This window comes from Ischnura elegans, chromosome X (genome assembly GCF_921293095.1).
Source record: "Ischnura elegans chromosome X, ioIscEleg1.1, whole genome shotgun sequence".
In the NCBI taxonomy this organism is placed as follows: Eukaryota; Metazoa; Arthropoda; class Insecta; order Odonata; family Coenagrionidae; genus Ischnura; species Ischnura elegans.
The window spans coordinates 79201335-79217023 of record NC_060259.1 but is presented as its reverse complement, the minus strand read 5'-3'; the positions used below and the strand labels follow the sequence as shown (position 1 = coordinate 79217023).

General features: G+C 38.4%; 1 protein-coding gene across 2 annotated transcripts in view; it reads left to right on the top strand.

The window, feature by feature from the left end:
• The first annotated feature begins 947 nt into the window (after window positions 1–947).
• The window catches only part of LOC124171024 (fibulin-1-like), an 83036-nt gene continuing 68294 nt past the window's right edge, over window positions 948–15689 (top strand). For both annotated transcript variants that reach the window (XM_046550162.1, XM_046550161.1), the window contains exon 1: window positions 948–1060. In XM_046550162.1, coding sequence (XP_046406118.1) covers window positions 1006–1060 — 55 coding nt within the window. In that variant the 5' untranslated portion in view covers window positions 948–1005. The remainder of the gene's footprint in view (window positions 1061–15689) is intronic.

Sequence of the window (15689 nt, the reverse complement as noted above, 5' to 3'; positions counted from 1 at the left end):
TGGAATGGGACCTCAGTTATTCCATTATTGGTACCTCTCCTTAAATTCAGGCTAATACCGACGCCGGGTTTCTCTCTACCTTTCTTTGATTACCGTTCCCTCATTTCCAAAAAGATTTAGGCTACTTTTCGCGTCCTCCAACCTTCAGTGAAACAGTCTGGTGGTTGTCCTTGAGTTTGAAATATAAAGTGACCTGTATTTTTAAACTACGCTATCTGTAAGCGCTCTACCCACTAGGCATTCTCTAATCGTTCCAAATTCACTATTCCTACGAACGCAATATATTGAAGTAGTTTTCCGTCCACCGGATGGTACCTAAGCTATGGTATCGTTGGCACCTATCCTGAAAGTCAGGCTGATACCGACGACGTTTCTCTCTACCTTTCTTTGATTACCGTTCCCTCATTTACCAAAATATTTTAGACTGCTTTTCGCGTCATCCAGCTTTCATTCGTTCAAACAGTCAGGCGGAAGTGCTAGAGTTTGAAAAATAAAGTCACCTGCAATATTATACTGGGCTATATGTGGGTAGCTAACTAAGCTCTACCCAGTAGGCTGTCTCTATTCATTCCAAATTCCTTATTCCTGGGAACGCAATCCATTGAAGGGCCGCGAACTTTCAACCAACCTACAAATCAATCCTAAGCGTAATGACACAACAATTTGATTCGTCCCGAACCCTTTTCCCACCATCGCTGATGTAAAGCCTGGGATTCCCGCGGGCGGCGTCGCGTTCGCCCTTTGTCTTCCCCGCATCGCGACCTTTGGCGGGACGATTGGAGGGCTATTGGCGGTGGCGGGGGGCGGAGCAGCGGGAGGTCGGGGGTAGACCACGTGCCCACTCCTCCTCTTTCGCAGCCCCCGAGTGGCGGAGGGAAAGCCCTTCCGCCCCCACCCTGCGCCCCCCCACGCGGCCCGCCCGCCTGGCGCCGAGAACACTCTTCGCGCCACAGTCTGCGAGCAACAGCCCAACAGACAACACAGACCTCCGACGCACCCTTCGACATGGACCCCTTGATCTTCGTGCCTCTGCTGCTGCTCCTGGGCTCGGCCGCCGCGGGTGAGTCCTGTCATGCTGCTTGAAGCTACCCTATGTCACTGGGGAATACTTTGAACTTTAGGGAATTCTTTGGTTTGTTCTTTGGTAGCCAAAACCCAGAGAGGACGGTTTGCGTTACTTGGGTGCCGCGGGTGAGTCCAGTTTGGCTTCTTGATGATGAGCCTTTTAACTCGGGAATACTCGGTTTTTTCTTTGATAGCCGAAACTCAGATACGACACTTAGCGTATCTCCTGTACTACGCTGCAATTTCCTAAATGCTTCAAACTTCAGAGACCATTTTCCTTTCACAGCCCATAGTCATTAGGACTTCTCTCGTTCAGGTTAGGGGACAGGGACTACTTTGCAGTTTAAAATTTCTCTGCCCATGAAAGCTTCCCTCTTCAGGGAACTGGTAGTTTCCACTTCCCTTACAACTCTTGAACCTCGTAGCCACTTCCAGTGTGAATCTTGCTTCAGATACTGTTTTGGTTCCACTTCCTCTGCCCACAAGGGTTTCTTTCTTTCAGGGAGCCGAAACCCGGAGACATCATTTCGTATTACCTGAGCCTAGCCTAGTAGCCGATTCGTGAATGTTTGGAAATTACAGAATATTTTGATTTCGCATCTTATTGTTAGCAATTTAGGTACATCTATTTGCTCGTGTTTCTTGGTGTACGGTGAAGTTTTAAATGGTTACATGAATGGAGGTAGTTACTCTGGGTATCTACTGGAAGGGTAGTTTTATACTGAAGGGATGAACAAGGTTTTGGTTCCTTTGCCCATGAGTTCTTCGCGGTTGCAGAAATCTGAAACCCGCAGTTGCCACTTAGTATTATATTTGAAACCCCTGAAACTCACCGCCACTTCATGAATTTCTAACTTCAGCGACTCTCTTGGTTTCGCTATCAAGGTTTGAGGGCTTCATTTATTCGGGGTAGAAGGCGAGTAGGTACTTCTTTGCTGTTAATAATGCCTTTGTATACGCTTAAAATTTGTCACTGCGTGAATATCTCTGACTTAGAAAATATTTTGGTCTCGCCTTCTACGAAAATGAGGACATCCAATTGCTTTAGTAGATAGGTGTATGATGGTGTTTCCCATGCTTATATGAATGTAAGCAGTAACTTTGGGTATCCACTAGAAGGCTAGATTGATAATTAAGGGAATATCTAGATTTCGCTAGCCCTGCCCATTTGGACTCTATACTTTCAGGGAGCGGAAACTCAAAGATGCCTTTAGGAATTACTTATGTACCCCAGAACCTCGCTTCGAGTTCGTGACTTTTTGTAATATAAGAGATTTTTTTTTGTTTTGCATTCTATGTAAGTTAGGATTTCACGCATTCAGGGAAGGGAACCGGGACAACGAGTTGCCGTTTTCCGGCTTGGAATTAATTTGCATAACCCTGAACCCCGTCGTTACAGCGTATACATCTCAAAATTTCTTGGAATCTCTTGATTTCATAATAAAAAATACATGTCGACGGTCGTTCACTTGATGTAAGTTTAGAGTTAAGTTTCAAGTTAAGATGATCAAGTAATATGAACGAGGCAAAGCTCTTGGTTTTATAACCAGAGGGATGATTTCATAATGCATGGTAGAGCTCACGCACTTCTGGGTCGTTGGGTGTCTGATTTACTCGCATTCAGTAAAGAAAACCGGAAACCCAAAGCTAGCGATTTGTCGCTTGGCGTTTTCTAGCGTTGCGTTTGGGACCCTTATTCTGGAGTTCCACTGGTGAATAGTTAAACTTTAGATTATCTTTTGTCGGTGCTATCACTATAAGTGATTACATCCCCTTGCATGCGGAGAGTTGTTCGAATTCCAAATTATTATATTGGTTTACGTATGCCTTCTCTTCCACTCTGTGCATCCATCCGAAGTTGGATGTGATGCATGAGGTAATTGAGTCACCCATTTTAAAATATTTGACAAATTAAGGCGTGAGAATTTTCCTCATTCGGGGTGGAAGGACTTTTAACTTGGCCAAATACTATTTTACGAAATTCGGTTTACTGTAGAAAAGCATCGCAAAGATTTTAGACGAGGTGTTATTTACTGGTATCCACCGTCTAGTGCTGTACCCACAAATTCACCTGAATTGCCAGCCTCGGTGGTGGCGGGAAATAGTCCTCGCCTGCCGAACAAGAGGTCGCGGGTTCGAGTCCCGCCTGGTTAGACTTCCCATATCCAAGGCATGGTTGTTTGTGCGTGCGTGCAATCGTTATATTTGCTGGATATCCCGAGAAAGAATGTCCATTATGAGCTTTATTCGGTGGTTTGGGAATAAAATAAAACTTAAAAAAATAAAATAACCCCTACTCTTTCGCTAAGCATTATTGATTTAGGAGGTGAGAATACATGTCACCATTTTCTTGTCCGTTGGCGTGTTAATTTTACACTTTTTAGGTGCTTGGCTGGTGCATTTCCCTGGACCACTGACGATAGATATAGAAGGTTTTAATCCCTGGAAGTCGCATCGTGCGAATTTTTGCAACTGGTTACCTGGCAAATCTAGATCATTGGAACGCGTATTAAGGTCGTAGCTTATTTTAAGTCCCTTTGCAAACTATTTTTCATCTTTACTAGTGCCTTGACTAATCCATACTACTCCACTTTCGGGAGGCGCGAAGCTTAAAAAGGTCCTACTGGGGCTGAAGTCCCAAAAAATTTTCAGCTTTCCCAAAAATAACTAACTAAACACCGAGTTGCCAAACCAAACCAAAACTAAAAACCAAAGTAAACTTTAGATTTAGTCGAAAATTTATAAAGATAGTATGATAGTGTTGGCGAACTAAACACCGAGCTAGTTTATGTTTTATCGTTGACATTAAAACTTTTTTATTTATAAATGAAGTTTTCTACAAATTCGGATATATCAATGACGTGGTTTTATGTGCTAGATAAATTAAAAGTTACGGTTCCCTTGCATTTAATTCAGCCCGCTTAAAATTTAATTTTTGGCAATGTGCCTGGCTCACGGCTATGAGGAATGAGACAAATTGTGAGCACCATTCTCTAAGTATTCAGTACTGCTGTCGGGTATACAGGTTCATACCATAAAAATTCTTCGTATCTACTGTAAAATATCATATTCAATCAAACTCTTTTTCTAGATAAGGGAACTATCCATTCTGCAGCTATATTGTGCTGTTTCTTCCTCTGTTGTAGAATATACATCACCTCCCTAGAAAAATTCGTCGTGGTTGCAGTTTATGTGATCTTTCTCGGTTGTTGACTAAAGGGAAGGAGGGCGATTTTCAGGATTCAAAGCAAGTATTACCGCACTTACTTTGGAGTCGTGCAATATCTGAAAGATATCTTTCCATTATTATTAGTTAAATGAAACATCGCAATCTTACCACTGAATTTATTTGAGCACTATATTAAATCAACATTTTCAAGTGCCACTGAATTCATAAAGTGCCAATTTAAAATGTTTTGTTACATAGAATAAACGCGTCGCACTCAAATAAATTCAGTATTAACTTTGAATGTTTCATTTTACTTATGTTAATAACTTCCACCATATCGTGCCACACATCATACAATATTATTATTATTAGTGTAAGAAAAATTGTTGTACTGCATTAGTGTTTCAATCTGAAGATAATTTCATTGGTGAGGATAGATTTTTACCATGCAGTTTGTAATTAGTAAATGGATGCTGAATTGGGGTTAATTTTTCCTTTATTTTGATGTTAAGTTTTGCTGCAAAATCACGCCACGATGATCGAAGTAGGCGGTTCCTTATTCACCGGGAGTCGAACTAGAGACTAGTCCGAGGCACCACAGGTGTGGCTTTCAAATAATCTAAGTATGGCATAATGTTTATTTATTTTTATTTTATTTTATTCGCAAACCACCGATCTTACAGCTCTTATTGGCCATTTTACACCGGGGTGTTCAACAAATGTAACAAGTAAACGTACACAAACGACCATGCCCTGGACCGGGGAAAACCTACCCAGGCGGGACTCGAACCCGCGACCTCTTGTTTGGCAGGCGAGAACGTTACCCCGCCGCCACTGAGGCCGGCAATCTCACATCATTTTTAATCTTCCCGATAATTTTTTTATTACAGCCAGTTTTTTGCTACACGACTATCATTGTTTCATTTATAAAATGTGTTTTTGACGAACTAGTATGATAAGAAATTCTACGTGCCCATCTCAACCGTCATAAGTCCCGCTATTGAGTATCTCTACTTCACAATCATTAATTATTACCATTTTTTCAGTCATCTTTGCCTCAGTCGTTTAGCAAAAAAAATTTATTATCTGTATGCCGAGGACCTGGGTTACAATTTGAATGCAATGGAATATCGTTTCGCGAAAAATTTAAAATTTTGCGCTCTAATAATATGGCACGATGAATATTATACACAAGTGCTAGCGTTTTTCTACGAAAAATAGCATTTTTCCAAATTTATCAGCTTTGTTTATCTTTTCAGTGAGGTTTACTGCAATCTACTCTTCTCGTTACTTTTTTAGTGACTCGTATGGAAAATTTTAATGGCATTACCCAATGAAAAAAATGAGGATAAGAAATCGGGAAGTGGATTAAAAACAAAAAATGATTGACGCTTGATTATGTTTATCTACGGGAACGCTACTATTTTGCCTACGTATCCGTTTCATAAAAATAATATCGTCCTAATTTTTGGCGATTTTATGCGTGTGAATGCGTGCGGAAGTACTGCTTTTCCAGTTTTTCAGAAGAAAAATATCCGTCCGATGCCTTTGTTTCCTTTGAAGTCTTTACATACCTCAAATTCGTTGCTGCTGTTCTCTCAGGAAACCTCGCCTCTGTCATACAAGGCCGTGCATTGTTCTGCTGTTTCCATCGTGACTAGTTGGTGCATATGAGTGCCTTTTTGTCCTATTATTAGAGGTTTAGCTCTGATTAATGAAGTAATATCATATGGGGCCAATATACATCAATATTCATGCCTGCGTGCTGTTAGTCTTTGATTATATTCTCATTTTTATAAGGTATGGCATACCTCTATTCATTACGTTCATATTACTTTTTCATCGTTCTACTAACGTAATAGCATCAGCTTGTAATGGTATCCTACAACTTCTCCCTATCACTACCATCATTTTCCTGCGTCCAACTAAATCTTTTGCATCAGTTTTTTTCTCATTTTTCACTATGATTCACTCACTTACTATGTCGAGTGCTTCCTTTTTCCCATCGTATCTGCAATTTTCATTCCTATTACCCCTTGGGCAACTACGTTCTCCTAGTGTGATCAATATCATATCGAAAACCCCTATTTATGTATAGATGGAGGCAACTTGAACCTATGGTAAGGCTATTCCAAATAGATTGAAGCGTGGGAACCAAAGAAAACGTAATTCGCTTCATCCCTGAGTGGACAAGGGAAAATCCTCCAGCGACCGCTCTCCTTGAAAATTGTGGAAACTTATTCAATATATGTAAAAAAAATATAACGCTGCGTATCTATCCAGTTGGGATCACGTATTACACCTGTCACGTGCAACCAGTCGCATGAATTTGATGAGGCTGAAAGTAAATCATTTTCAATTGTAGAGTTACTACATATTTTGCACAGTCGGGAATGATTGCTTTCAGCCTATTTCCAAATTATAAACTTCAAAGGCATAATAAATCATATTTCCTGTTTATTGGAGCCATTATCACACTAAATTAACGAAAAGGTCTAATTCGCTATATAAAAATTTAATTTAATTTGAAAAAAAATGCTTCGTAAATTGGTTTTGCTGGGGACTCAGAGAAAATCTATGGACCACCTAATGTAGTATTCTAGTCTGAGCAAAGTCGAGGGACTTGTTATGCGCATGATTATTATATGAATCTTTGGCTTCCCAATCCCTCAAGACACTGCACTGGCCACTAAGTCATACAGTAGCATACCTGCCATTCAGGTGTGAGTTTTAGCGGGGCCAATGCCACACAGACCTCCACTCTAGGATCCCCTCCATCTAAGATCGTATGCTGTGTACGTATCTTCACCTACATCTACATACAAGCCACCTAAAAAAGGCATGTGGCAGGGGGTGTTAGGAAACCAGCTTACGATCCTCGGTCTTACTCGGACCTGACATGGGTGTGAAAGGGTCGGTGGTAGTGATGGAAAAATCGATTTCCATTAAAATCGAAAATGAATTTTTTAATACCAATGATCGAGGAAATCGAGATCGAGCTTTGATCTTCGATTTTCGATGCAAACTCGATGTTTTAATTGCGATCTTGAATATTTCGTTTGATCTCAGCAGCGTCGCTACCGGCCTATGATAATGTCATCCTTCCCACGTTAAAGACTTTTCTCAAAGGCTGGAAAAATAGGAAAGCACGCCCTCTATCGTCTAGGAAGAATCACTATCATTTGATCTTTCTTAAAAGTTTTAGAGGAGCCAAACGGTTCCAAGCGGTGGTCTCAATACTTAAATGTGCGTGAAATTGTAAAATTTTACTACTGATAATTCACGCTTGTATTTGCTGGTAGATTTTCTGGGTTTTTCTGCATTTCAAATGTGTTTTTGTGTGCATAATTACCATGTTTTTGTACAAACTTTTTTTTAATGATCCGTTGATTTTTTCGATTAATCGATCTCTCCGTTAAATTTCGATTTGTGTTGAAAAGTCGAGCTTTTCATTTCGATTACAAATCGATTTCTCGAAGAAACGATTTTGATCGATAGTTTTCCATAGCTCAACTGTGGCATCAAAGGTCTGCGTAGACGGGCAAAAGGTCCTTGGTTCTATTCCGGCCAAGTTGATATTTTTCTCTTCAAAACATATATCAATTCCTAAGTTCTAACAACACGTATCTCAAAAAAATTGCCACTTTTCAGGAGAGCAAAAAATACGATTAATTTTTTCTAATTGTGCGCTAAAATTAGAAACCAAAAATTCATAAAACTGAAAAAGATGCATACATTTTCCAACCAAGAGCTGTTTTTTGCTTGAATTTTATTTTTTAATGTTATTACACTTTGCTTAAGATACCACCTGTGTCATATTGGCCAAATTTTGAGACACGTGTCGTTAGAACTTAGCCATCGATATGCAGTTGAATGAGTGCTTGTGAAGAGTTTCCGATTCATAGGCTGGGGTAAATCATTGTGAATCCTCCCGTTCCAAAAAAAAACACAGTAATCGGTCTCGTACCTGTAATGTGATCCTTAACGTTGCATCCATTAAAGGCTAATTTTCTATTTCCCTATTCAGTGCATGGAGCTCACCCCCCTGTTTATGCAGTGCATGGCTAAAAATGGGTGGTATAGTGGGCAAAGCGTTTGACCACTCATGGACTAGGGTTCGAGTCTCGAGTGAAGCAATCGGGACCCCTGAGAAAAATCCTGGCTGTGCGAGATGGCCTAGGGAAAGGAGCTGGTCCCTTCCTATCACGCTAATTAGACGCGAGTAACGCTGATGGTCCGCAGAAAACTCCTCATAAAAATGTTTGATGCTGAGACCAAAATGTTACCCTAAGACTAGGGTGATCTCTTTCTTCGCCTAGCCTAACCAACCATAAGGGTGAGTGCATGCCTTAATTGAAAAAAATACAAATGGATACGGGTTTTGGTTTTACGCAATCTTTGGAAACTTTCATTTGTCTTTACTGATTCTGGTAATGAATCTGAGATCACAGTGACGTAACTATGGGGAGGATGAGGGTGTAGATCCTCCCCCCCCCAAAGCCTCAGAGAAATGAAAAATATTTAAAATTATTGTCTTGTTTTGACGTATAATAACTGCATCTGCTTAAAGTTATATTTTAAGTGCCAAAATGATGTTTAATATATTTCAAGGTATGCCATTTTTTTATTTTCCCGAAACCCCCGTTGCCTGGAGGGGGAATCACCTCCTAGGCCTCATTATCCCCCCCCCCCCAAAAGCATATTCCAAGTTACGGAACTGTGAAATCGTGTACGTAAACAGGTATACTCCTTAAAACCTTCACTTTAATAACATTAGATCTCCGCTAAGGAAAACGACACCGAGGTACCTCAAGTTTAAAGCATCTGGCATTAATTCGAGGGATCAGGGTTTGACTTTTGATCGAGACAAATTATTTACCATTTTTGGATTTCTCGTACTTTACGAGCACTTTCGATATGATTCCATACAGGTAATTCCGCTGCGGCATTTGATCTCTGAATTAAACTGGATCACTGACTTAACAAATTTTTTTGCTGCTGATATTTTTACTTAAGGCGCCCTTCCAAGGTACGGTTTTCAACTAGTTTCGTATTCCGCACGCGCAGTACGACTTTATGGCGTGTGGGACGCTAATTATCCAGAGCAAACTCCTTATAAAAAGGTTTTGATGCTGGGACCAATAGGTAACCATAGCAACGCATCTCACGATTGTATGTTTGAAGTTATGAATGCAAGGCTTCTATTTGTCGCTCACCGATCAATCTGGTGGTAGAAATTTTAATTTGCGTTAAGTGTATTATTAATATCGAATGCTACATTTTCCCTTTCGGATAATCCATAAATCGTGATACGATGAAACTAATATTTTATACGTGCATTGCAATTTTTATAACATTTTCATCATTGTAATATACATTTTCGTAAACATTTCCATTGTTCTCTTTCCTGAGGGTTATCATGGTCAAACGATTTCTAGGTACCGATCCTTATTTTCTATGGCTCATTTAAAGGGAGATCTCTTCTCATATTAATTCATGGTAATGTGTGTTCAGTTAATGGCAGAGCCACTCCCTGTTTTGATTCATCATATTGATCTCCTCGTAGGGTCAATTTTTAGTCACGATTTAGCTAAATTTTATTCCTTCTCATTTACCTCAGTTGAGTGAATAGTTTACTGAATTCTACGAGTGGTATGGTACGATGTAATTGTGTTCGGGACCTTTGCTCGAAGTGCGTATCAATATCACCAGTTATCTTACCACCTGGTCTTCTTTTTAAAACCTTTGGGTTTAAACCTTTTGGTTTGGCATTACGGATTTGGCATGACGGATGGAATCGGAAGCACTCTACCAGCATGAAATCAAAACTGAGTCAACAGGGCACATGAATCCCTCTCGTTCGGTCGTTTTTTGTCTTTTTCACGAGGAATTACACGTCCAAATCTCACCTTATCAACTTGAAATGTTCGTGTGGACCTTGATCAATGTTTGCCTACATCTAAATTGTAAACTTTTTACGCTTGATGAAGTAATGGCGTAATATTTTCAAATTTGAGGTACAGGCAATAGATGGCATGGCTGGAAAGGTAGGCGCGGAGAGTATTTGAATCTACAAAAACCTTGAATATTTTTACGTGATACCTTAGTCTTATCAAAATTCGAACTCTTAAAGTAGAATATTTGTTTTTGATAAAATTATTTTTATTTCTTTCATTGTATTCCATTTCATCCTAAAATGGAAGAGGAATCAGCTAACATAAGTAATTAATGATGTTTTCTATTATTATTAAAGTATTCTATCGATCAAAGTAAGTTTCCATGGAAAACTGGCGGTGAAAAAATCCGTGAGACATCATGGTACATTTAAGTATATCCAGAAAATATCCTTCGGCTTTACAACAGTTGAGTATTCTCTACTAATGAATGTGTATATTTTATCTGTACAATTTGTGTTTGTGTATTTATTAAATAACTTTAGGCACGTTTTGGGTGTAAAAGTTCCGTTTAAGAGCTCATGTTACATACTAAATAGAATTAAAATGTTTTGTGAAGAAGCATGTCCATTTGATGGCATTAAATTTCTTGATTACTTTCGCCAGAAGTAGATAAATAATGTAACTAAACTTTAAAAGTGCATCACAGACAATTTTATAGGATTTGCATGATTTTAATATTAATTACATATAAATTTGAAAGTTTTCCAAGCATGAAGTAAGCATTGTTTTTAGTTCCAATGGCTAAAGAACGTGGTCCCTTGTATTCTTCCTCGATTTTATTCTTCAGTTTTACTGCTCCGCTCCGCAAATGACGTTAAGTATGAATCATGCATGCCATACTAATATTTCTTCGGCGTCTATCAAAATTTCCCTTTTCGTAAAGCCGTTGTACTGTCTTTGCTTTCATGACTTTATTTTACTTTGTAACCTCGCTATCTCATTTAGAATTCTCTGTAATCGAATCGTGTCATGTGGTTCTTCATATTCTCTGGGTTCCTCGTCCGTATTCTTCTGTGTACTTATTTAGGCTTTTCCTACGCTCTCCGTGCCCTTCTCACCAGCATCCCGGTGTATTTTTAGGTTAACTGATGGACTGTTGTAGCGGGGCCTACTCAATTTAGCAAATGTTTCGATATTTGATTTACTTCCACGAGATGCGTTTAACTTGGTGCAAGCAATATAAAGAGAGCTTTGGTTGGTCTTCAAGAATGTGAGATTCACAGTGGCCCGCAGGCAAATATAAAAATGCATATCATCAAAAGTAAATTAACTGCTGTTTGCAACAAAAACACTATGGAAAAAAGTTTAAAATATACATTTAATTTGTATCGTATAATTTACAACCATTGATCAGTATCAGTATTAACATTTTTAACTTCAGTGGAAAGTGTATTGAATACCTTTGAACCGAATTAAAAGTTCATGTAATATTTATCTCGGTATATCTATTCACTTATTTCGAGAAAAACGGTGGTGGGAAGTATTAAAAATATAAATATGTTTTTTGTGGTATATATTTCCTGTGACTACTCTCCAGTTATGATTGTGGAATTAATTTTCTAGGCATTTTATTGGGTGGGAAGATGCGTGAATCCATAAAATTTAGTGGGTCGGATATTTCCAAAGGTTTTGTGTATAATTCCACTCACTTGAGTACCGGAATTCTGTCTTTTTTCGCCGTTGATACTACTATGCCTGTTCTTCTATTCCTGGAAAATACCGATCATATTTAGGCCGCCCTTTCCTTCGTCATGCATGCAGAAATGCCACTGAAGGGTCAATGCAAGGACGCGTGTTGACCGATTTATAGGGTCGACGTTTTGCACTTGCCTTGGAAGTTTAATCTCCGACCGTCGGTTTTCTATTTCCATACCCCTCGACAGATTGTCTTGTTTACGACATACGTATTTCAGAGCCCCTCCAGTTCATAATTTGCCCTGTGAGTCTTCTTTCAAGTGCTTCCAATAGTTCTTTTTTTATTTATCGCTGTGTTCTAGTGCTTTGTATATGTTTCTGTGCTGATTTATAAGCATTTTAGAATGATTTTCTTAATTTTTCGACTCCCATTGATCCTCAGGTTATTTTTGCATCTAAAACTTCTCCAATCTTGTCATAAATATCATTATATTCCTCTTCAACGTATGTTTAAATTGACGTACATAGGATTTTTCCAGATTTGTGATGCATAGGTGGTCAAATTAGCTTCGTAGATTAGTGAAATACTTGTAATGTGTGAATGCGTAAATTCCGGAAAATTAGTTCTTATACGAGATTGACTTTCGAAGGATTCAAGCACATAATTAATCCCTTAAGTTCTCTTATTTTTTCCGTTCCTGCTTTAGTCATTCCACGAATGATTTTAATACACCCTGAAAAATACCATTTTCACGTCCATGTGCGTCGTTGCGCTGTATAAATTTAATTATCTTCCCCGAAATAGCATACATGTGAATGTATTTTCCAGCCCTGTAATTTAATTGGAAGTGTATTACTCCTTCGTTGGGATATCTGAGCGGGTCTAACCAATAGAGTAAATAGAATAGAACACCACTCAATGGTGAATTAATCAAATTTTAAACGCAATAAACAAAATTAAAATGTGGGAAAAATCCACAGAGAAAAATATCATTGGCCCTGATCGGGATTCGAACCCGGATCCCCCGATTTCCGGTCGAGTGCTTTAGGCAGTTAAGCTACCGAAGCGTCATTCTTCTCTGTGGAATCGGGGTTCGAATTCCGGTCAAGGCGAATGATTTTTTTCTCTGTGAATTTTTTGCACAATTTTTGCATTACGGGTGACTCCCGTAAAGTTATTACTATGGCTAGTCCCGGAATATTTAAACAAAAAATTTAAATGTGTGATTATAAATGTCTTTTACGGCGTTGCTAAAAACGCACTAAATAGAATTAATATTATCAATTTCTTCTTTCACTATTTTTCTCTAGATTAATGCGTTTTCATATCAGAATTAAGAACGAGCTTTAGGAAGTTATTTTACTTTTTTACTTCTAAAGCTAAAGTCCCTTGAAGGGTATCAAAGCTTGGAGTGCACTATCGTAAGTTTTATGGGGGCGGTACTCGTGAAATAAAATCTAAGGGGAGCGTAAATGACGAAAAAATATCATATAATAGATAATCAACTGTGATATATAATAAATCACAAAATAAATTAATGAAATGAGTAAATTCAGTCGATAAATTCATATTAATATTTATTCAATTAACCGACGTAATTAATATTAAATAACCATTAACTAAGTGAGGGCCTAGATTTTCCGTCGTTCGGTACGCCGTACTGTGGGTTGAAATGCAAAAGGAGGCCAAAATCTCAAAATTGTTTCTTTTTTACTATGGAAGTTGAAACTTCTGTCAATCTTATAACTTTCTGTCAATACCTTATTGCATATTTTGACGCATGCTATATTCATATGTTACTATTTTAACCAAATAGATAGCCTCAAAGTTGTACAAATTTCTCAAAAATTTCCCGCATTGAACTTTGAAAGTCAGCGTGTTAAAACTAATGGCACACCTTTTGTAGTCACTCAATTGCAACAAATATTCACAATATTATTAAATGGTTTTTTCTCGTTAATTCTCAGTAATTTTCACGACTTAGTTGTTTTATTTGTCGTCGATACTACGCAAAATATCGGACCGTGTTTTTGTCGTATCTTTGTGTCCATGTAGGATTATAAAAAAGGGCCATTGTGTTACCTTGAGATATTTACAACTGGTCTATGAATCCTCGGCCAATCATATCCCTAGCCTATATTCCGATACACAAGGCTCTCCCTTTATAATCTTCCTCAACTCTCGCTTGAGCACCCGTGTCCTCCTCAAAACAATTATGTTTTTCATTGAATGAACAGAGAACATGAAGTTTGCAGGTACAGAAGCCCAATTCAAGGAAACGGCCGTAAACTAGACCCTCCGTGTTTTAGGTTGACGATTTGGTTGATTTTACATTTTTCCCATTTATCTGATCATGCATTTTACATGGGGTCAAAATATATTCCAGATTCAGATGAGCGAATTCTTTTCCTAAAGATCAAAGTTGGATAAAAAGTATCTATATTTCAGAAGTTTAAAGTTTACTCTCAACGATCCCATTTCAGATTCAGCAGTGAGTAGCTTCAGTCAACGCTCTCAATTCTTAAATGAGGTCACAAAGTTGTTTTGGTTAATTTATCATTTTTCCCATGTATCTGAGAATTTAAGCCCTAATCGCTAAATTTAATTCAATTGTTAAATTCTTCTTTCAGGCTAAGCCACTAACTCGCTAACGAAATAAAAACTTTAAAAACTGTTGTCACTTGCTTGGAAGGTCCGTGAAGCCATCAGGGATCGGTTAGAAAGGGAGAGGACGAAATTTTGCATTGGCCCCAAACTTGATGGAAGGGATTAGGAGGATACTTGGACACCTATCCGCGACCCTCCCGGGAAAGCTTCAATAACATGAATAACGAACCTGAGGAAAAAGATAAAAGTTGAGAAATACCATTAATTAGTGTCAACAAGCTGTAGATTAATCAGTGAGTAGTCTTGGTCAACGATCTCACTGTTCAACACAGAAAGAGGAGAATGTATAAAGAAATTGCAGAAAGACGAAAATTCCTCGAAAGTAGATGGAGTAGGAAGAACGAAATTTTTTTCCAAAATATGGTTGGATGTAAATTTTATTTCGGAAGTTGGAATTTTTGTGTCGAAATTATAGCCACAGCTACGAATGAGGCATTAAGAAATAAAGGGTAACATCTAAAAAAAATTTCAACTTATCTATGACTTTTTCTGCCTCGTTGTGTAACTCCAATTCTAGTGAATAGTTGGGCTTGAGATAAGCATTTTTGTTTTGATTTCATTTTTAATGTACACTATATCCCTTAATCCAATTCATAATTCACTTTAGAACTTGGAACTAGCTTAATTGCATAGAAATATACAAATGCGAAATCTGCTCTGATGTATCTCACTCTCAAAAATAGGTACCGATAGAATTATACGAGGTGTGTTCAAAAAGTATCGCGAATTTTGAATTTTTCGCGGGCTCACACATCGTTGCTTGTGCGCGACTTTTTGGCTAAAAACAACACACTAATGATGCCGCAGCCACCGTATTCCCCAGATCTGGCCCCCTGTGACTTTTTCTTGTTCCCTAAACTGAAGAGACCCATGAAAGGACGACGTTACGCTACGATTGACGAGATAAAGACGGCATCGAAGGAGGAGCTGAACAATATTTTTAAAAATGATTTTTTGTAGTGCTTCGAAGATTGGAAAAACCGTTGGCACAAGTGTATAATATCTCATGGGGATTACTTTGAAGGGGACAAAATAGATATTCATGAATAAATAAATAATTTTTGAAAAAACACAAAAGTCGCGATATTTTTTTAACACACCTCGTACATGTAGTTGGGCGCAAATGGCGACCGTAGTTTCTTTTTCCTATGGTCTAGATAGCATTCTTAACCTAAATTAATTGATAAATCAAAAA